We start from the raw sequence: 17,331 nt of genomic DNA, 5'->3' as shown, positions 1-17,331 counted from the left end.
GAGATTCAAACAAGAGAACATGATTTGAGATTTAGGGGCAAAAGTTTAGGGGTAACACGAGGGGGGGATTTCTTTACTCAGAGAGTGGTAACTGTGTGAAATGAGCTTCCAGTAGAAGTGGTAGAGGCAGGTTCGGTACTGTCATTTAAAGTAAAATTGGATAGGTATATGGACAGGAAAGGAATGGAGAGTTATGGGCTGAGTGCAGGCCAGTGGGACTAGGTGAGTGTAAGCATCAGCATGGACTAGAAGGACCAAGGTGGCCTGTTTCCATGCTGTAATGGTTATACGGTTATAAGGTAAGACAGTGGATGTTGTCTAAATGGACCTTAGCAACTCCTTTGAAAAGGTCCCATATAGGTGTGTGGTCAAGAAGGTTCAGTTGCTTTGCATTCAAGATGAAGTAGTAAATTGAAGTAGACAATGGTTTTGTGGAAAAAGTCAGAGAGTGGTAGTGAATGGTTGCCCCCTCACTGGAGGTCTGAGACTAGCAGTATGCCTCAGGGATCGGTACTGAGTCCATAGTTATTTGTCATCTATATCAACATTAACTGGATCAGAAAATTTGCAGATGACACCAAGATTGGGAAAGTAGTGAAGAGCAAGGAAGATTATCAAAGCTTCTAGTGGGATCTGAACCAGCTTGAAAAATGGGCTGAAAAATGGCAGATGGAATTTAGTGCAGACAAATCCAAGGTATTGCCAGACAATTGTGAGTAGGACTGACATGGTGAGCGGTAGGGCACTGAGGAGTGTGGTAGAATAAAGGAATCTGGGAATACAGAACCATCATTCCTTGAAATTTGTGTCATAGCTGGATAGGGTCATAAAGAAAGCTTTTGGTACATTGGCCTTTAAAAATCAATGCATTGAGTACAAGAGTTGGGATGTTATGTTGAAGTCATATAAGAATGAAGTGAGGGGTATTGTGGAGTATCATGGTAATTAGGGTCACTTAGGTACAGGAAATATGTCAATAAAATTGAAAGAGTGCAGAAAAAAATTACAAGGATGCTACAAGGATTTGAGAACCTGAGTTGTAGGGAAAGGTTGAATAGATTAGGACTTTATTCGCTCAAGTTGTAATTTTCTATACCTCTATCAAATCTCCCCTCATTCTTCTATGCTCTAGGGAGCATAGAATGAGGGGAAATTTTATAGACGTCTAGGTTAAATGCAAACAGGCTTTTTTCACTGAGGTGAAACTAGAGCTAGAGGTCATGGGGTAGGGGTCTAAGGTGAAATGTTTAAGGGAACATGAAGGGAAACTTGCTCATCCAGAGGTTGGTGAGAATATGGAAAGATCTGCCGCAAAAATGGGGAAAGTAGGTTCAATATCAACATATAAGAAAAATTTGGATAGCTACATGGATGGGAGGGGCATGGAGGGCTAGGGGCCAGATACAGGTTAATGGAACTAAGCAGATTAATAGGTCAGCATACTCCAGAAGGGCCAAAATGCCCAATTTTGTGCTGTTCTGTTCTATGACTGTATGAATACATCTCAGAAAAAAAGTACAGATTATCACAGGTAAATGAGGTGGCTATGTGAAGCATTAAAAACATAGTTTTGATCAGTTAGGACAAGTGCCTTTTCTGTGTGCTGTATGTTCTGTGTACGTTTCCACTGATGATTGACTTTGGCTTAAGTATCATTCCACAGAACCTAAATAACTTCTTTTCCTTTATAAATATCTGTGTGTGAAGCTGAACCATTCCAATCTTCAGCTATCACAGTCAATGTCCAGACAGATGTCTTCCAAAAGTTGAACCAACCACAAAATATACGATGCAAGTATTTAGGTGGTGAGGTGATCCTTTTGTATTTCTGCCATAAACAAGGCATAAAAGGGTGACGGTAGAGTCTCCATTCATCTGGATGAATATAGATCTAATACAAAGCTTGATTTTCCCTCCCCCTCCCCGACCAATTGCCTGTGATTAACAAACACTCCTTTCACAGACAGCATAGTGTGAATTAGCCTGACATCTATACAGAACTGTGCAATCTCTGCAAATTTAACTTGCACTTTTTTTTCATAATAGCATTACCTCTGTCCATTCATTATTTTGTGCATCATATGATTCAACAGTGTTTAGGTAAGTCTGGCCATCATATCCTCCAACAGCATAAAGCTTGTCCCCAAGAAGGCACACTCCAATTGCATCTCTCGCTACACTTAAAGGTGCCACAGTTGTCCAGGTGTCTGTTTTGGGGTCATACCTACAAATTTGAGAATGAAAATGGTTTTCAAACTGTGAAAGTCTTATCAGGGTATTTATTCTCTGTAAAAAATACTGGAGCAAATAATACCATGTTTATAATACTAGATAGGTTATGAATTCATCAATATTGCCCATTTTTAAACTTTTATACTTTGATCTTTATTGTCTAGTCACTGATGTGCAGGTCTGATATATAAACAGTTAAATAGTTCAGTCACCTGAGAATGGAAAACAAAGTTCCACTTTCAGTTAATTAAATGGTGATTGCAATAGTGCCATGGGAAAAGATTCTGAATTTTAAATACATAGCCTGCTATACAAAAACAAAAAGTCAATTTTGTAATTACAGTAAATGCTAGCTAGAACACAATTGACAACTTTGCATCATGAGGCTGTAGTTGCTTGGATTGGAAATGCTGACCAAGCTTGTTCAGTTCTCTGACCCATTCAGTCATTTAACAAGGTTCAGCTTTAGTAATAGGGCACTTGACTGGTCCATTACACTAACAAAACCACTTATCATTTTATATGTTTTTATTAAGATATGGCTCTATTTTCTTTGTTCCTGTCAAGCCTGTCAAATCTTTCTCCATGACTGAAGTCCCACAATCCAAGTAATATCTCCTGCTTGCATTTATTCTATCTATGCCCGTCAGACTTTCCCCTCCTCTGCACTCTCCCCAATGCAACAGCAACTTTTCTGTAGTATGGCAACCAAAACTGCACATAATATTCTGGATGTGTTCCAAAAAGTGTTTTGTAAAGCTGCGACATATTGTCAGTTTCTATTTCACCCCAACCTATGAAGACAAACATACCTTCTTTACCTGTGTTGTAACTATGGGAACAATGAACTTGTACTCTAATGTCACTTACTATAATAAATGTTAGGATGATAACATCCTTAGTATCCTACCATTTATTGTAAATATCTTTTCCCTGATGCTCTTCCCAAAATGTATCACCTTGCACTGCATGGAATTTCCATCTGTCAATGCTCTGCACTTATTTTGTATCACCAACATCTGTGACAATCACAAACTTAATAATCATACCTCTTACATTCCTATCCAAATTATTAATATGTATCACACACGATGTGTTCCAGCACTGATACTGCAGCACAGTATCAGTGGCGCGTGGCCTAGAGGATAAAGCATCAGTCTAGTGATGTGAAGGTCACTGGTTGAGCCTCAGCTGAGGCAGCATTTTGTGTCCTTGAGCAAGGCACTTCACAACACATTGCTCTGCAACAGTACCACTGCCAAGCTGCTTGGGTCCTAGTGCCCTTCCCAAGGACAACATTGGTGGTGTGGAGAGGGGAAGGCTTGAAGCTTGGGCAACTTTGCCAGTCTTCCATACAACCCTGCCCAGGCCTGCGCCCTGGAAAACCTTCCAAGGTGCAAATCCATGGTCTCACGAGACTAACAGATGCCTATATAAAAAAACTGCAGCACAGCACAGTCCAATGACTTCCAATCAGATAAGTACTCTTCCTCTATTATTTTCTTCTTCCAATCAAATCCAAACAAGTTCTGGATCCAAATATCCAACTCTCCCTGGATCCCCTGTGCTTTAATATTCTGGGCCAGCCTACCATGCAGAACCTTGTCAAGGGCTTTATAAACATCCTTGCAGACAATTGCTACCTCCTCTAACAACTTAAATTAGTGAGGATTATCCCTGATCTTCCCCAGCTTTCCAAATGTACAATATATAATTCAATTTCTTGGAACTGTCTCAAATCATTTCCACGCACTGCATAAGGTTCACGATTTAGTTACCTGGTTTATCCATGCTGCCCTTTGGCAAGAAAGGAACAACATCATTTATCAGCTATTAGCTACTTGTGCTGTTTTAAAGTGATGTATTGAAAGCATTTAATTTACAACATTCAATCTCAAATTAAACAAACGTAGAAAATAGGGAAAATATTAAATACAAATATCTATTTGGTATTTTGTTAGTGACTATTGTTATTTGGAGCTAACGCTGTTGTAGTCACAATGAATAGGCTGGCAACTCCTATGTTAATACATGAAATCATTAAGAAAAGACAGACGGAGGTGCACTAAACAAAGAAATGTTGTCAGTGAGTTTTCTTTTCTAGGTGGTAGAACCAGGTTTTTTTTATTTTATTGTGATCAAAACTCAGTTTCTCAATTCCTGTTATCCCTCAATAGGACTATTCAGTGGTATTCATCTGTGCCTTTGGGAAGGAATGGGCACAACGCTGGAGAGTATAGAACGCAAATGTGATCATTCTTACCGTTCCACACAATCTGACAATCTAGAACAGTGGTTAGAAGCAGGAGCGTCATGTCCTCCCACAGCATAAAGAAAGCCGTTGCACGTGGCAACTCCAACTCCCCCTCTTCGCTTGGACATGGGTGCACACATGCTCCATTTATTGGTATGAGGATCAAAGCACTCCATTGATCGTAGGCAGGAGCCGCCATCTCGGCCACCTACTGCATACAGTCTGTAAAACACAACTTTTACCTTTAGGATTATATAACATTCATAAACAGAGCAAACTCTTGTACTTCCATTGAACCCATTGCAGCCTATGGTCTCTGCAAACAAATTTACAGCCATTGAAATCCTTTTGCAATGTAGTCGTTGTTGTTACATAGCAGCCAATTTATACACAGCAAGTTTCCATAAACACCAATGGAAGGGACTGTGTGAAATGAGGCAGAGAATTAAAATAATAGAGTATGGAAAGCTTAGGATTATTCTTGAAGACTGAACAACTGTGTTCAATAATGTAATCACCTATGTTTCATTTGCCGAGTGCAGAGTACACCACACCATGTCTCTGGAAACACAAATACCCAGGAATGAAAAAGATTACAGAAATTGATGGATGCAGCCCAGCCCATCACAGGCAAAGCTCTGTACAGCTTGAATACATTTACATGGAGCACTGCCATTAGAAAACAGCATCCATTATCAAGGGCTCCCATCATCCAGATCATACACACTTCTCACTACTACCATCGAGGAGGATGTACAGAAGCCTTAGGTCCCACACCGCCAGATTCAGGAACAGTTATTACCCAACAACCACCAAAATCAAACTCCCAAAATCGCCACAACTCTGAACTGATTTTAGACCTACAGGCACACTTTCAAGAACACATTACAATTTATGTTCTCAGTGTCAATGTTTTATACTGTATATTCGCACAGTTTGTCTTCTTTTGCACATAGGTTGTTTTTCAGTCCTTGTTTATCTATAGTTTTTTTTTTTATTTTGCTGTAAATGCCTTCAAGAAAATGAATCCCATAGTAGTATATGGTAACACGCACGTACTTTGATAATAAATTAACTTTGAATTTTGAGAAGACGGGAACAGTTACTCACTTGATTTCTCAAATCTCTCAATATTTATTGAGTTTGTGGCAGAATTGTGACTAATATAATTTTTCTTCCTTTATCACAAGAGACTGTAAACTCAGCCAGGTCCAGCACAGACACAAATCCTCCCCATGATGAAGACATCTTCAAAAGGTAGTGCCTCAAGAAGGAGGCATCCATCATTAAGGACCCTCACCATCCATGATATACCCTCTTCTCATTACTACCATCAGGGAAGAAATACAGGAGCCTGAAGGCTCATGCTCAATGATTCAGAAACAGCTTCTTCCCCTCCACCACCAGATTTCTAAGCAGTCCATGAAGCCATGAAAACTACTTTGTTATTCCTCTACTGCACTTTTTTTTTGAATCTCATCATAATTTTTATGTCTTGCACTGGGCCCCTACTGCAAAACATCAAATTTCACAACATACAACATTGTACCCATGAACACTAACTCACTTCTTTATTATTTCTATTTTTGCACTGCCATTTTTAATTTCAATATTTAACATACCTATACTTACTATAATTATTTACTTTTTTTCCTATATTTATCATGTATTATACTGCCACTAAGTTAACAGATTTCGTGGCATATGCTGGTGTAACAAACCTAATTCTGACTCTGATAATAAACCTGATTCTGATTGTATTTTTGACAACATTCTCATCCTTGTAAGTAGGTCGGTGAGAACGTATGGAGTAGTTGAGATAAGCATGAGTTCAGATATCAGCAGATGAACTTGGCTGTGAGGCCAGCCATTTAACAATGGAAATTCATTGTCTGTCTTATTACAAAAAAAACAGCAAGTAGTTGAGGATCAGATTGCTTTCAAAATTCTTGGAACTGAACCCAAGCATAACAGAATCGGATGTGAAAATGGAATAATTTGCAAGAATGCTGAACTGCATGCAAAAACAACATGACCAACACATAAGAAAACCAAAGTGAAATCTAGACTTGCTCATATTGACTTGTACATTACGGAAGAGGACAGGAAAGGGATGCCACAATAGCACAGTGATAAGCACAATACTGTTACAGCTCGGAGCATTGAGTTCAGTGTTCAAATCTGGCATCCTCTGGATAGATTTTCCCTTGGTTTCTTCTAACTGTCTAAAGACATACTGATTAGTAGGTTAATTGGTAAAATTAGTAAATAAAATGTCCCTTGATTAGGTTAAATTAGGGGTGTTCAGGGGGTTTGCTGGCTGGCAGGACTCTAAGTGCTGGAAGGGCCTAGTCCACGCTGTATTGCCAAACAAAAGTAAATAAAGTATTTTAAAATAAAACTTACTAACACTTTCACTAATTGGATTGGACAGGACAAGTGAAGTATTTTATCAGAATGACTTAATACAGATTTGTTATATCTCACAGTGCTACGAGGAGCTTGATTCTAATTAGCAGTGATTAAATTCCAATTGATATTTTTAGATTGTTAAGTGCTGTTTTGTCCCCAAAGAACAATGGACAAATTAAAGGTTAATCTATGTGAAATATTAAGTTTGTTTATTTCATTTAATATGATTGATCCTGATGGAATTACAGGAGGTTGGCCTGTGAAGTGAATGGTGATACAAATTATCATCGATTTGCAACCCTGAATATCTAGAGTGCAGTAACATTAACATTATGTTCTTTGCTATATTCTTGTATTTGTGTTACTATTCTCACACTTACTTTTCACAATAAACGCACGGCGCTCAATACACCTTTGCATTGGGAACCTATGGTGGGGGTGGGGGAGTCACAAGAATAATGTCCAAACCCCACACAGGGTTTACTGGAGGCCAAGCTGAGGTAATGTTTCAATGTTAATCAGAATAACAGAATTAAATTCCCCTCAGGAGATATTTCTTGCAGGACTTTCAGTCTTGCACATTTAATTGTTCAATTTGTTGCAGGTTCATAGGGTCATAGAGTTATAAAGGGCAGGGACACAACCTTTGGCCAGCCTTGTCCGTGCTGACAATCAAGCACTCACTTACATTAATCCTAGGCTAATCCAACTTTATTCTCCTGCATTCCCAACAGTGTTCTTCCCATCCCCTCCACCTCTCCAGAATCTCTACTCACCTATGCAAGAGGTCACATGTGTCTTTTGGGTGTGAGAGAACACTGGAGAAAGGTAAATACCATTGAAAACCCATGTGCTCACAGGGAGAACATGAAAACTTTACACAAGCAGTTCCTAAGGTGAGGATTAAACCCTGCTCCCTGCAGCTCTGAAGCAGCAGCTCCATTAGTGGCAGTGCTCACTCATTGCATCACAAACTTTTTACTGTTCTAATAAACTGGCTTGAATAACAGAATCAAAAACTCCTCAGGTAATGTTCCTTGTAGGAATTTTCCTCTTTAAATTGGCATGTGACTTGAATGATTATAGTAGAAACATTGAAATAATGTAATTTAACATGCTTTATAAGACTAGCAATATAAGACTAGCAGTTATGTGCTGGTGCTTTTGGAAAGGAACAAGTTGTATAAATCTCCAGGACCGGATGAGATGTACTGTAGGCTACTGTGGGAGGTGAGGGAGGAGCTTGCTGAGCCCCTGTAATGATCTTTGCATCATCAATGGGGACTGGAGAGGTTCCAGAGGATTGGAAGGTTGCAGATGTTGTTCCTTTATTCAAGAAAGGACGTAAAGGTAGCCCAGGAAATTATAGACCATTGAGTCAATAGACAATAGGTGCAGGAGTAGGCCATTTGGCCCTTTGAGCCAGCCCCGCCATTAACTGTGATCATGGCAGCTCATCCACAATCAGTACCCCGTTCCTGCCCTCTCCTCATATCCCTTGACTCCACTATCTTTAAGAGCTCTATCTAACTCTTTCTTGAAAGCATCCAGAGAATTGGCTTCCACTGCCTTCTGAGGCAGAGCATTCCATAGATCCACAACTCTCCGGGTGAAAAAGTTTTTCTTCAAATCCGTTCTAAATGGCCTACCCCTTATTCTTAAACCGTGGCCTCTGGTTCTGGACTTCCCTAACATTGGGAACATGTTTCTTGTCTTTAGCGTGTCCAATCCCTTAATAATCTTATATGTTTCAATCAGATCCCCTCTCATCCTTCTAAATTCCAGTGTATACAAGCCCAGTCACTCCAATCTTTCAAGATATGACAGTCCTGCCATCCCAGGAATTAACCTCGTGAACATACGCTGCACTCCCTCAATAGCAAGAATGTCCTTCCTCAAATTTGGAGACCAAAAGTACACTCAATACTCCAGGTGTGGTCTCACCAGGGCCCTGTACAACTGCAGAAGGACCCCTTTGCTCCTATACTCAACTCCCCTTGTTATGAAAGCCAACATGCCATTAGCTTTCTTCACTGCCTGCTGTACCTGCATGCTTACTTTCAGTGACTGATGAACAAGGATACATAGATCTCGTACTTCCCCTTTTCTTCTAACTTGACCATTCAGATAGTAATCTGCCTTCCTGTTCTTGCCACCAAAGTAGATAACCTCACATTTATCCACATTAAACTGCATCCGCCATGAATCTGCCCACTCACCCAACCTGTCCAAGTCACTCTGCATTCTCCTAACATCCTCCTCACATTTCACACTGCCACCCAGCTTCGTGTCATCTGCAAATTTGCTAATGTGACTGTTAATCCCTTCATCTAAATTATTAATGTATATTGTAAATAGCTGTGGTCCCAGCACCAAGCCTTGCAGTACCCCACTAGTCACTGCCTGACATTCTGAAAAGGACCTGTTAATCCCTACTCTTTGTTTACTGATGCCAACCAACTTTCTATATATGTCAGTACACTACCACCAATACCATGTGTGTGCTAATTTCGCCCACTAATCTCCTATGTGGGACATTATCAAAGACTTGCTGAAAGTCCAGGTACACTACATCCACTGGCTCTCCCTTGTCCATTTTCATAGTTATATCCTCAAAAAATTCCAGATGATTAGTCAAGCATGATTTCCCCTTCATAAATCCATGCTGACTCCGACCGATCCTGTTACTTCTATCCAAATGTGCCGCTATTTCATCTTTTATAATTGACTCCAGCATCTTCCCCACCACTGATTTCAAGCTAACTGGTTTATAATTCCCTGTTTTCTCTCTCCCTCCTTTCTTAAAAAGTGGGATAACATTAGCTACCCACGAATCCACAGGAACTGATCCTGAATCTATAGAACATTGGAAAATGATTACCAATGCATCCATGATTTCTAGAGCCACCCCCTTAAGTATCCTGGGATGCAGACCATCAGGCCCTGGGGATTTATCAGCCTTCAGTCCCATCAGTCTACCCAACACCATTTTCTGCCTAATGTGAATTTCCTTCAGTTCCTCCATTACCCTAGGTCCTCTAGCCACTATTACATCTGGGAGATTGTGCCTTCCCTAGTGAAGGCAGATCCAAAGTACCTGTTCAACTCATCTGCCATTGCCTTGTTTCCCATAATAAATTCACCCGTTTCTGTCTTCAATGGCCCAATTTTGGTCTTAACTGTTTTTTTTTTCCCTCTTCACATACCTAAAGAAGCTTTTACTATCCTCCTTTATATTCTTGGCTAGCTTACCTTTCTACCTCATCTTTTCTCCCCATATTTCCTTTTTAGTTATCTTTTGTTGCTCTTTAAAAGTTTCCCAATCCTCTGGCTTCCTGCTCATCTTTGCTATGTTATACTTCTTCTCTTTTATTTTTATACTGTCCTTGACTTCCCTTGTCAGCCACCATCACCCCCTATTCCCCTTAGAATCTTTCTTCCTCTTTGGAATGAACTGATCCTGCACCTTCTGTATAATTCCCAGAAATACCTGCTATTGTTGTTCCACTGTCATCCCTGCTAGGGTATCCTTCCAGTCAACTTTGAACTGGAAACAAACCGGAGATAACCACCATGAAGTCTTACCTCAGTGGTTGGTAAGTTGATGGAGAAGATACTGAGAGGCAGGATTTATGAAAATTTGGAGAGGTATAATATGATTAGAAATAGTCAGCATGGCTTTGTCAAGAGCAGGTGACACCTTATGAGCCTGATTGAATTTTTTGAGGATTTGACTAAACACATTGATTAAGGAAGAGCAGTAGATGTCGTGTATATGGCTTTCGTCAAGGCATTTGATAAGGTATCCCATGCAAGGCTTATCGAGAAAGTAAGGAGGCATGGGATCCAAAGGGACATTGCTTTGTGGATCCAGAACTGGCTTGCCCACAGAAGGCAAAGAGTGGCTCTAGACGGGTCATATTCGGTCACCAGTTGAGTGCCTCAAGGATCTGCTCTGGGACCCTTACTTTTCGTGATTTTTATAAATGACCTGGATGAGGAAGTGGAGGGATGGGCTAGTAAGTTTGCTGATGACACAAAGGTTGGAGGTGTTGTGGATAGTGTGGGGGGCTGTCAGAGGTTACAGTGGGACATTGATAGGATGCAAAACTGGCTGAGAAGTGGCAGATGGAGCTCAACCCAGATAAGTATGAAGTGGTTCGTTTTGGTAGGTCAAATAAGATGGCAGAATATACTATTAATGGTAAGACTCTTGGCAGTGTGGAGGATCAGAGGGACCTTGGGGTCCAAGTCCATAGGATGCTCAAAGCAGCTGCACAGGTTGATTCTGTGTTTAAGAAAGTGTATGGTGTATTGGCCTTCATCAATCATGGAATTGAATTTAGGAGCCAAGAGGTAATGTTGCAGCTTTATAGGAACCTAGTCAGACCCCACTTGGAGTATTGTGCTTATTTCTGGTCACCTTACTACAGAAAGGATGTGGAAGCCATAGAAAGGGTGTAGAGGAGATTTACAAGGATGTTGCCTGGATTGGGAAGCATGCCTTATTAGAGTAGGTTGAGTGACCTTGGCCTTTTCTCCTTGGAGCAACAGAGGATGAGAGGTGACCTGATAGAGGTGTATAAGATGATGAGAGGCATTGATTGTGTGGATAGTCAGAGGCTTTCTCCCAGGGCTAAAATGGTTGCCACAAGAGGACAAAGGTTTAAGATGCTGGAGAGTAGGTACAGAGGAGATGTCAGGGGTAAGTTTTTTACTCAGAGAGTGGTGAGTGCATGGAATGGGCTGCTGGCAATGGTTGGGACACGTTCAGCACAACTTTATGGGTTGAAGGACCTGTATTGTGCTGTAGGTTTTCTATGTTTCTATGTTTCAATTGTGGGAAGAGGGAAAGATCTGTTATAACTTAAAACAGCCTTTACATGAACACATGAGGAAGCATGAGTTCTGGGCTGGACATCCTGCTCACTTAAGGAAGATGAATTGTTTCCCATAGCCTCTGCTTTCCAGGTGTTGTGACCACTGCAGCACCACTGTTTGCTTGCCATGCAGGAAGTCACTCCTATACTTCAGTGTCCATAGCAAAGCCTTCATGTGGAGTTCCTGTGCCTTGTCATCATGCGACCGAATGTCCGGCAGCATAATTTCATGGGTAGGCTGGGCTCATTAGCCTTGGTAGCAGCCAGCTTAGCAGAAGGACAACTCCGATTCCAAACCCGGGTAGATGGGACTCGTTAGCCTTGCCAGGCAGTCTATCTCAGTGAAGGAAAACACCAATCCCTACAGCTCTGTGGTTGCTGCAATCATCACAGTTCGCTGTGCCATTATAGAGTGTCCCCAAGCCTGAAGGGCAGAATCAGTCTGCACACACTAATCCTCATTATAAACTTATGCAGCACAAGTGAAAGGAAAAGTCCTACAGCAACGGAGCTCCCTTCTGATCTTCGCAGGTGAAGAACCAGGCATCATCACATGAATACACTGCAGACTGCTGCCATTGTTTCATAAGACCATGAGAAATAGAAACAAAATTAGGTTATTCAACCCATGAAGTCTGTTCCACTATTTGTTTATGGCTGATGTACTGTATTTTCTCTCTCAAGTCCATTCTGCTACTTCCACCCTTAACTTTTGACACCCTTTCTAATCAAGAACCTCTTTTTTCCCCCTATTTACCAATCACTTAATTTACTTGCTACTCTCCAACGAACCAGGATGTCTGAAACAAATGTGCTTTGGATGCAATGACCTACTTGCAATTAACTTCTCATCTGTCATCAAATGAATAGTTAGCATATCAAACATTTTGTGTGGATATTTGTTTCATACATTGACAAAAGTTGTGTGAATTAGTTCCTTTGCAGTTGAGGAGCAGGTGGAATTGACAATATCAGCAATACCCTGAGACTGATTTAGTACTGGTTTGCCTTTCCTACATTTTCTTCTGCCTGCATGAGGAAGTTGCATGCTTAATTATAGCGGTTTTTCCCCATTACTTTACAGATGATCTTTCTGTGACTTACTGATGAATTTTTTTAAACTTGACTTCTGTCTTACATTTCACACTTAGCCCTATCTTTTTTTCTGTTGCTTAGTCCAATGATACTCCCATCTTTTGAAGTATTTGTATATACAACAGTTATACATTTTTCTCAGAGGCAACTGGCCTTTTGTGTACGTCCAATATGACTATTGCAAATCTTCTTAAAATTTGAAGATGATAGTTTGTGGAATCCATGTATGAAATCTTATTTGAATTATAATGCACTTTATATTAGTTTTATTTTGTATATTTATGAACTTGATAAATTATGTTATTGGAAAGTTATGGATGTCACTTACTAGTGAAGTGCTGCAAAAATTTTAACAGTCTCATAGGCAGCCACTTACTTGCCGTTTAGTGCTGCGACTCCAACAGTGCTTCTTGGAGTTGACATGCTGGCAACATAGTTCCATTGGCGAGCTTGTGGATCCCATCGCTCTACTGTGTTCAAGTAACTCCACCCATCATGTCCACCAACTGCGTACATTGGTCCTTCAAGTACTGCCACTCCTGAAAGAAAATTGTCCATAAAATATTTTGAAGATCAGAACGTATAATATTTGATCATAAATATTTGAAATAAATAAATCTAGCTATATAAAAAAAGTTTTTCATCTTGAAGAAAATGACCCAAATAAATACAACATTCTGTAATAGGAATAATGTTCATGTCTAAATGAAATCAATCACTGATAAAGCTAAATTATATTAAGTGAAATGGCTGAAAGCGCTATGATGTGTCGAACCTCAATAATGTTGTCCTTTTTGCATTAAGTTATATGTGACCACATGCAGTCCATGCGCTTGGCCAGTTTGGCTCAACTGTACTTGATACCTCTGCAACATTTAGCCTGACTGGCCATACATCATGCAGTCCATGCGCTTGGCCAGTTTGGCTCAACTGTACTTGATACCTCTGCAACATTTAGCCTGACTGGCCATACATCATTTTGCTACCCGATGCATGGCTATGACAGTGATTGTGAGAATGAAATGGGCAATGGGTGCCAGCTTTCTGATAAAATCAACAGAGGCTGTGGGCCAGGGCTATTTCGGATAGACCCAACTGCTTGGAAAGAAGCAGCTAGTGTAATGCTGATACAGTACTAGCAACCTGCATTTAATTTTGCCACTACTTGCAATGAGTATATGCATTCTCCCCTTGTCCACGTGGGTTTCCTCCAACATTCCAGATATGCAAGATTGGTCACAATGGGTGCAATTGATGATCTGTTCATTATTTGTAGGTGGGATGGATGGGTTTGATCTTCCCCTCTGAATGATTTTCATGTTCTTTCTTTGTTTCATGGCTATCTGGAGAAGACTAATTTCAAATATGCATATGGATACATGCTTTGATAATAAATGAACCTTTGAACCTTTGAATTGGGCTCGTTAATCCAGAAGGGCCGGTTACTGAGCTGTATTTCTAAATAAAAATAAAAATTGATACAATAAAATAAAATAAAAATTATTTCATTTGGCTGAAGATTATAGGGGAAAGATGACTCTCCATGTCGTCCATTCTGTCCCTAGTGCCCATCCAAAGCAAGGTCCAAGGTATATTGGGCCCAGTCTGATCTTCCAAACCCCATGGCATAGAATCAGTGGGTACAACCCCATTACGTAGCTCTGATAGAAGGTCATCAACCTATCCTGGTCATTCTTTTCCTCTCCCATCGATGTTAAGTAGTTTGTAACTTATGCAAGGTGTTGAAATGAGTAGCAAGATGCCAAAGACCACTGGAGGTGGATTGAGGGAGCAATGGAGCAGTAGGGTCCAGCACAATGAGGAGGAGGTGAGTGGAGCAATGTCTTTAAATATGACTAAGAACATAAACATCCAGGCATGTTTGATTCAAATAAGTGGTTTCTCATGAGTGGCCTCAGAAGTTCAAAGTTCAAAGTAAATTTTATATCAAAGTACATATATGTCATCATGTACAACCTTGAGATTAATTTTCTTGCAGGCATACACAGTAACTCCAAGAATCACTATGGAATCAATGGAAGGCTGCATCCAACAAGATAAATAAACAGCCAATGTGCTAAAGTCAATAAACTGCAAATACAAAAGGAAAAAAATAATAAATAAGCAATAAATATCGATGACATGAAGAGCCCTTGAAAGTGAGTCCATAATTTGGATTGTAAATCTAGCCCTCTTTACAGAACAGTTGTACACTACTAGTTTACTCTAGTAATTAAGTACTGAATTTCTATCATAATGGATGATTTGTGAAAGGTGAGCTAGTTCTTAACTAATGTAATTTCATGCTTACAATGGCCAATTCATCTTATTTGATCAATCACCCATATTAATGTAACACCAGCAGGAAAGTCAAGGTATGAATGTTCATTGACTACTCAATATTTGTGAAATATATCATTGTGATAATATTATGATAACAATGCATAATACTTAACCGTTGTAATACTTAACCATAGTGGGGAAAAGAGCACTTTGTAGAATACAGCTATTCACTGCTGCAGCAATGTAGCTGGGAAGAATGACAAATCCAACTTATCATGACAATGAACAAAATCCAGATAATAAAATAAATCACTCAACAGTATTCGATGTATTCATGTGCATATTGGACAGATGTACTAATTGACTGATATGTTAAAGAAAAACAAATGATACTGTATTTCCTTTTTGATTCTGAGTGCTCCCATCCAATCAGTATATTAGAGATATCAGTCATCTGAAGTCTTTCTCAACATCAATTGTTATAAATTATTGATCTTTTAGAGAAAGCTACATTATTCATGTGTTATAAGCTGCCTTCTCTATTTGCCATTACTTCCCTTCTGTTACATTCCACAAAGATAAATCATTTTACAACAAAATAGATGATCTAGTCATTATCTCATTGCTATTTGAGGAATGTTGCTGAGTTAAACTGACAGCATGTTTCTGCCATTATGATCATGAACAGGCTTCCAAAATGTTCTCAGTTTTAGAAATCTTTAGGCCATGATTTTTTAATATAAAATTGAAGTATATTCATGTTTCAGATTGAGCCTGCATTGAACTCAACATGCCCTGTGTTATGTGTTATGTGTTATGTGACATTGTGTTATGTCACAATGTATAATGGTTTAAATGATGCTCTGTTTCATTTCTGAAACACAAGGCAAAACTTATTACAATTCTTAAGATTAACTTAGATGCCCGATCTCTGGGCTGTATACAAAATGTTGTCCAATGCAGCAACTCATTTGCAGATGACAATGGATTACTGGATATTGGTAATGCAAAACAAAAATCAATGAATGCCACACATTTTAAATGAAACAAAAGTGTATGAAAACTTCAGTAGGTCAGTGAGCAAAAAATAGATGCTTTAGAGTAACAACTTTTCATCAGCAATTTCTGAGGTACTACCATTGACCATAAACATTAGTTCAAAAGATCAGTTAATAAAAAATTTGCTCTGTTTCCATCTACATTTTCACTTATATGGATCAGTTTAATTCCCTGTGTCTAGGTCATGCGCAACATTTCACCTGCATGATTTGCAAATACCGGTCTTAATTATATTTGTGAACTAATATTTTGCTTCTGCTGTCCTAATCTAGTTTTCACATTTTCAGCAGGAAGACTAGAATGATTCAATGCTGAGATACGTCCTAAGATGCACTGGGATACACTGTCAGAGCTGTAACCTGGGGTTATCACGTGTTTCGGGTCTTTCAACATCAGACACCGTCACCCAGGCAACCCAGCCAGCATTGATTGACTGGGCCCTGACTTGTGTGCCAGCAGCATTCTCCAACAGGTCTCACTTCTTGATGCATAGCTATCTGGAGACTGACTCAGCAGCCTCTGTGATGGTCCTGATGGCTCTTTTCTTTGCATCCCGTGTAATAACAAATAGGTTCCGCACAGTGAACAACCAGTAGAGCCTCTACACCCTATCTCTATAGGCTCACATCGTGACCTCCACTCCGGTCTCTGGCTCTATTCTACCAGCTCCTGGTTTTTGACTTTCTTACACCCAAATGCTTCCTCGTTACAGTTTTCCCGAGGCACTGTCAGTTCCACTGTAACCACCTGCTTCAAGGTTTCTGACAGATTGACCATATCAGGCCTCGGGGATGATGATTTGATGAACTCATGGAATTTTAGTTACTTGCCAAGACTGACTTTCAATTGCCAGTCTGATTAATCTAAGTAAGACTTATCGTATCTTTTACAGATTTAGTGACTTGATCTTGATTCTATGAGGTTTATTTGAAACCAAGTAAAGCAAAGAATATTTGATTTTATATTTATATATCCTATATCCTAGCTTTAGAAATCCAAGAATCCAAGTATGTTTTAAGTTTGGTGGTCATCATATATCATATGATACTAACATATCTCTGATATGTTAGTGAAGATTATGACCAGCACAAGAAGTAGCAAGGTAATATTTATTCT

At 39.7% G+C, this 17,331-nt stretch overlaps 1 protein-coding gene across 1 annotated transcript in view; it reads right to left on the bottom strand.

The window, feature by feature from the left end:
• The window catches only part of LOC132398203 (kelch-like protein 4), a 165,017-nt gene that overhangs the window by 8,700 nt on the left and 138,986 nt on the right, over positions 1-17,331 (bottom strand). Inside the window, exons 8-10 of the mRNA XM_059977298.1 lie at positions 13,250-13,412; positions 4,496-4,708; positions 2,053-2,224 (exon numbers count right to left, since the gene is read on the bottom strand). Of these exons, the coding sequence (XP_059833281.1) occupies positions 2,053-2,224; positions 4,496-4,708; positions 13,250-13,412 (548 nt within the window). The remainder of the gene's footprint in view (positions 1-2,052; positions 2,225-4,495; positions 4,709-13,249; positions 13,413-17,331) is intronic.

Source organism: Hypanus sabinus, chromosome 8 (genome assembly GCF_030144855.1).
Source record: "Hypanus sabinus isolate sHypSab1 chromosome 8, sHypSab1.hap1, whole genome shotgun sequence".
Taxonomy (NCBI): Eukaryota; Metazoa; Chordata; class Chondrichthyes; order Myliobatiformes; family Dasyatidae; genus Hypanus; species Hypanus sabinus.
Note: the sequence above shows the minus strand (reverse complement) of the source record. Positions and strands in the feature narration are given on the sequence as shown.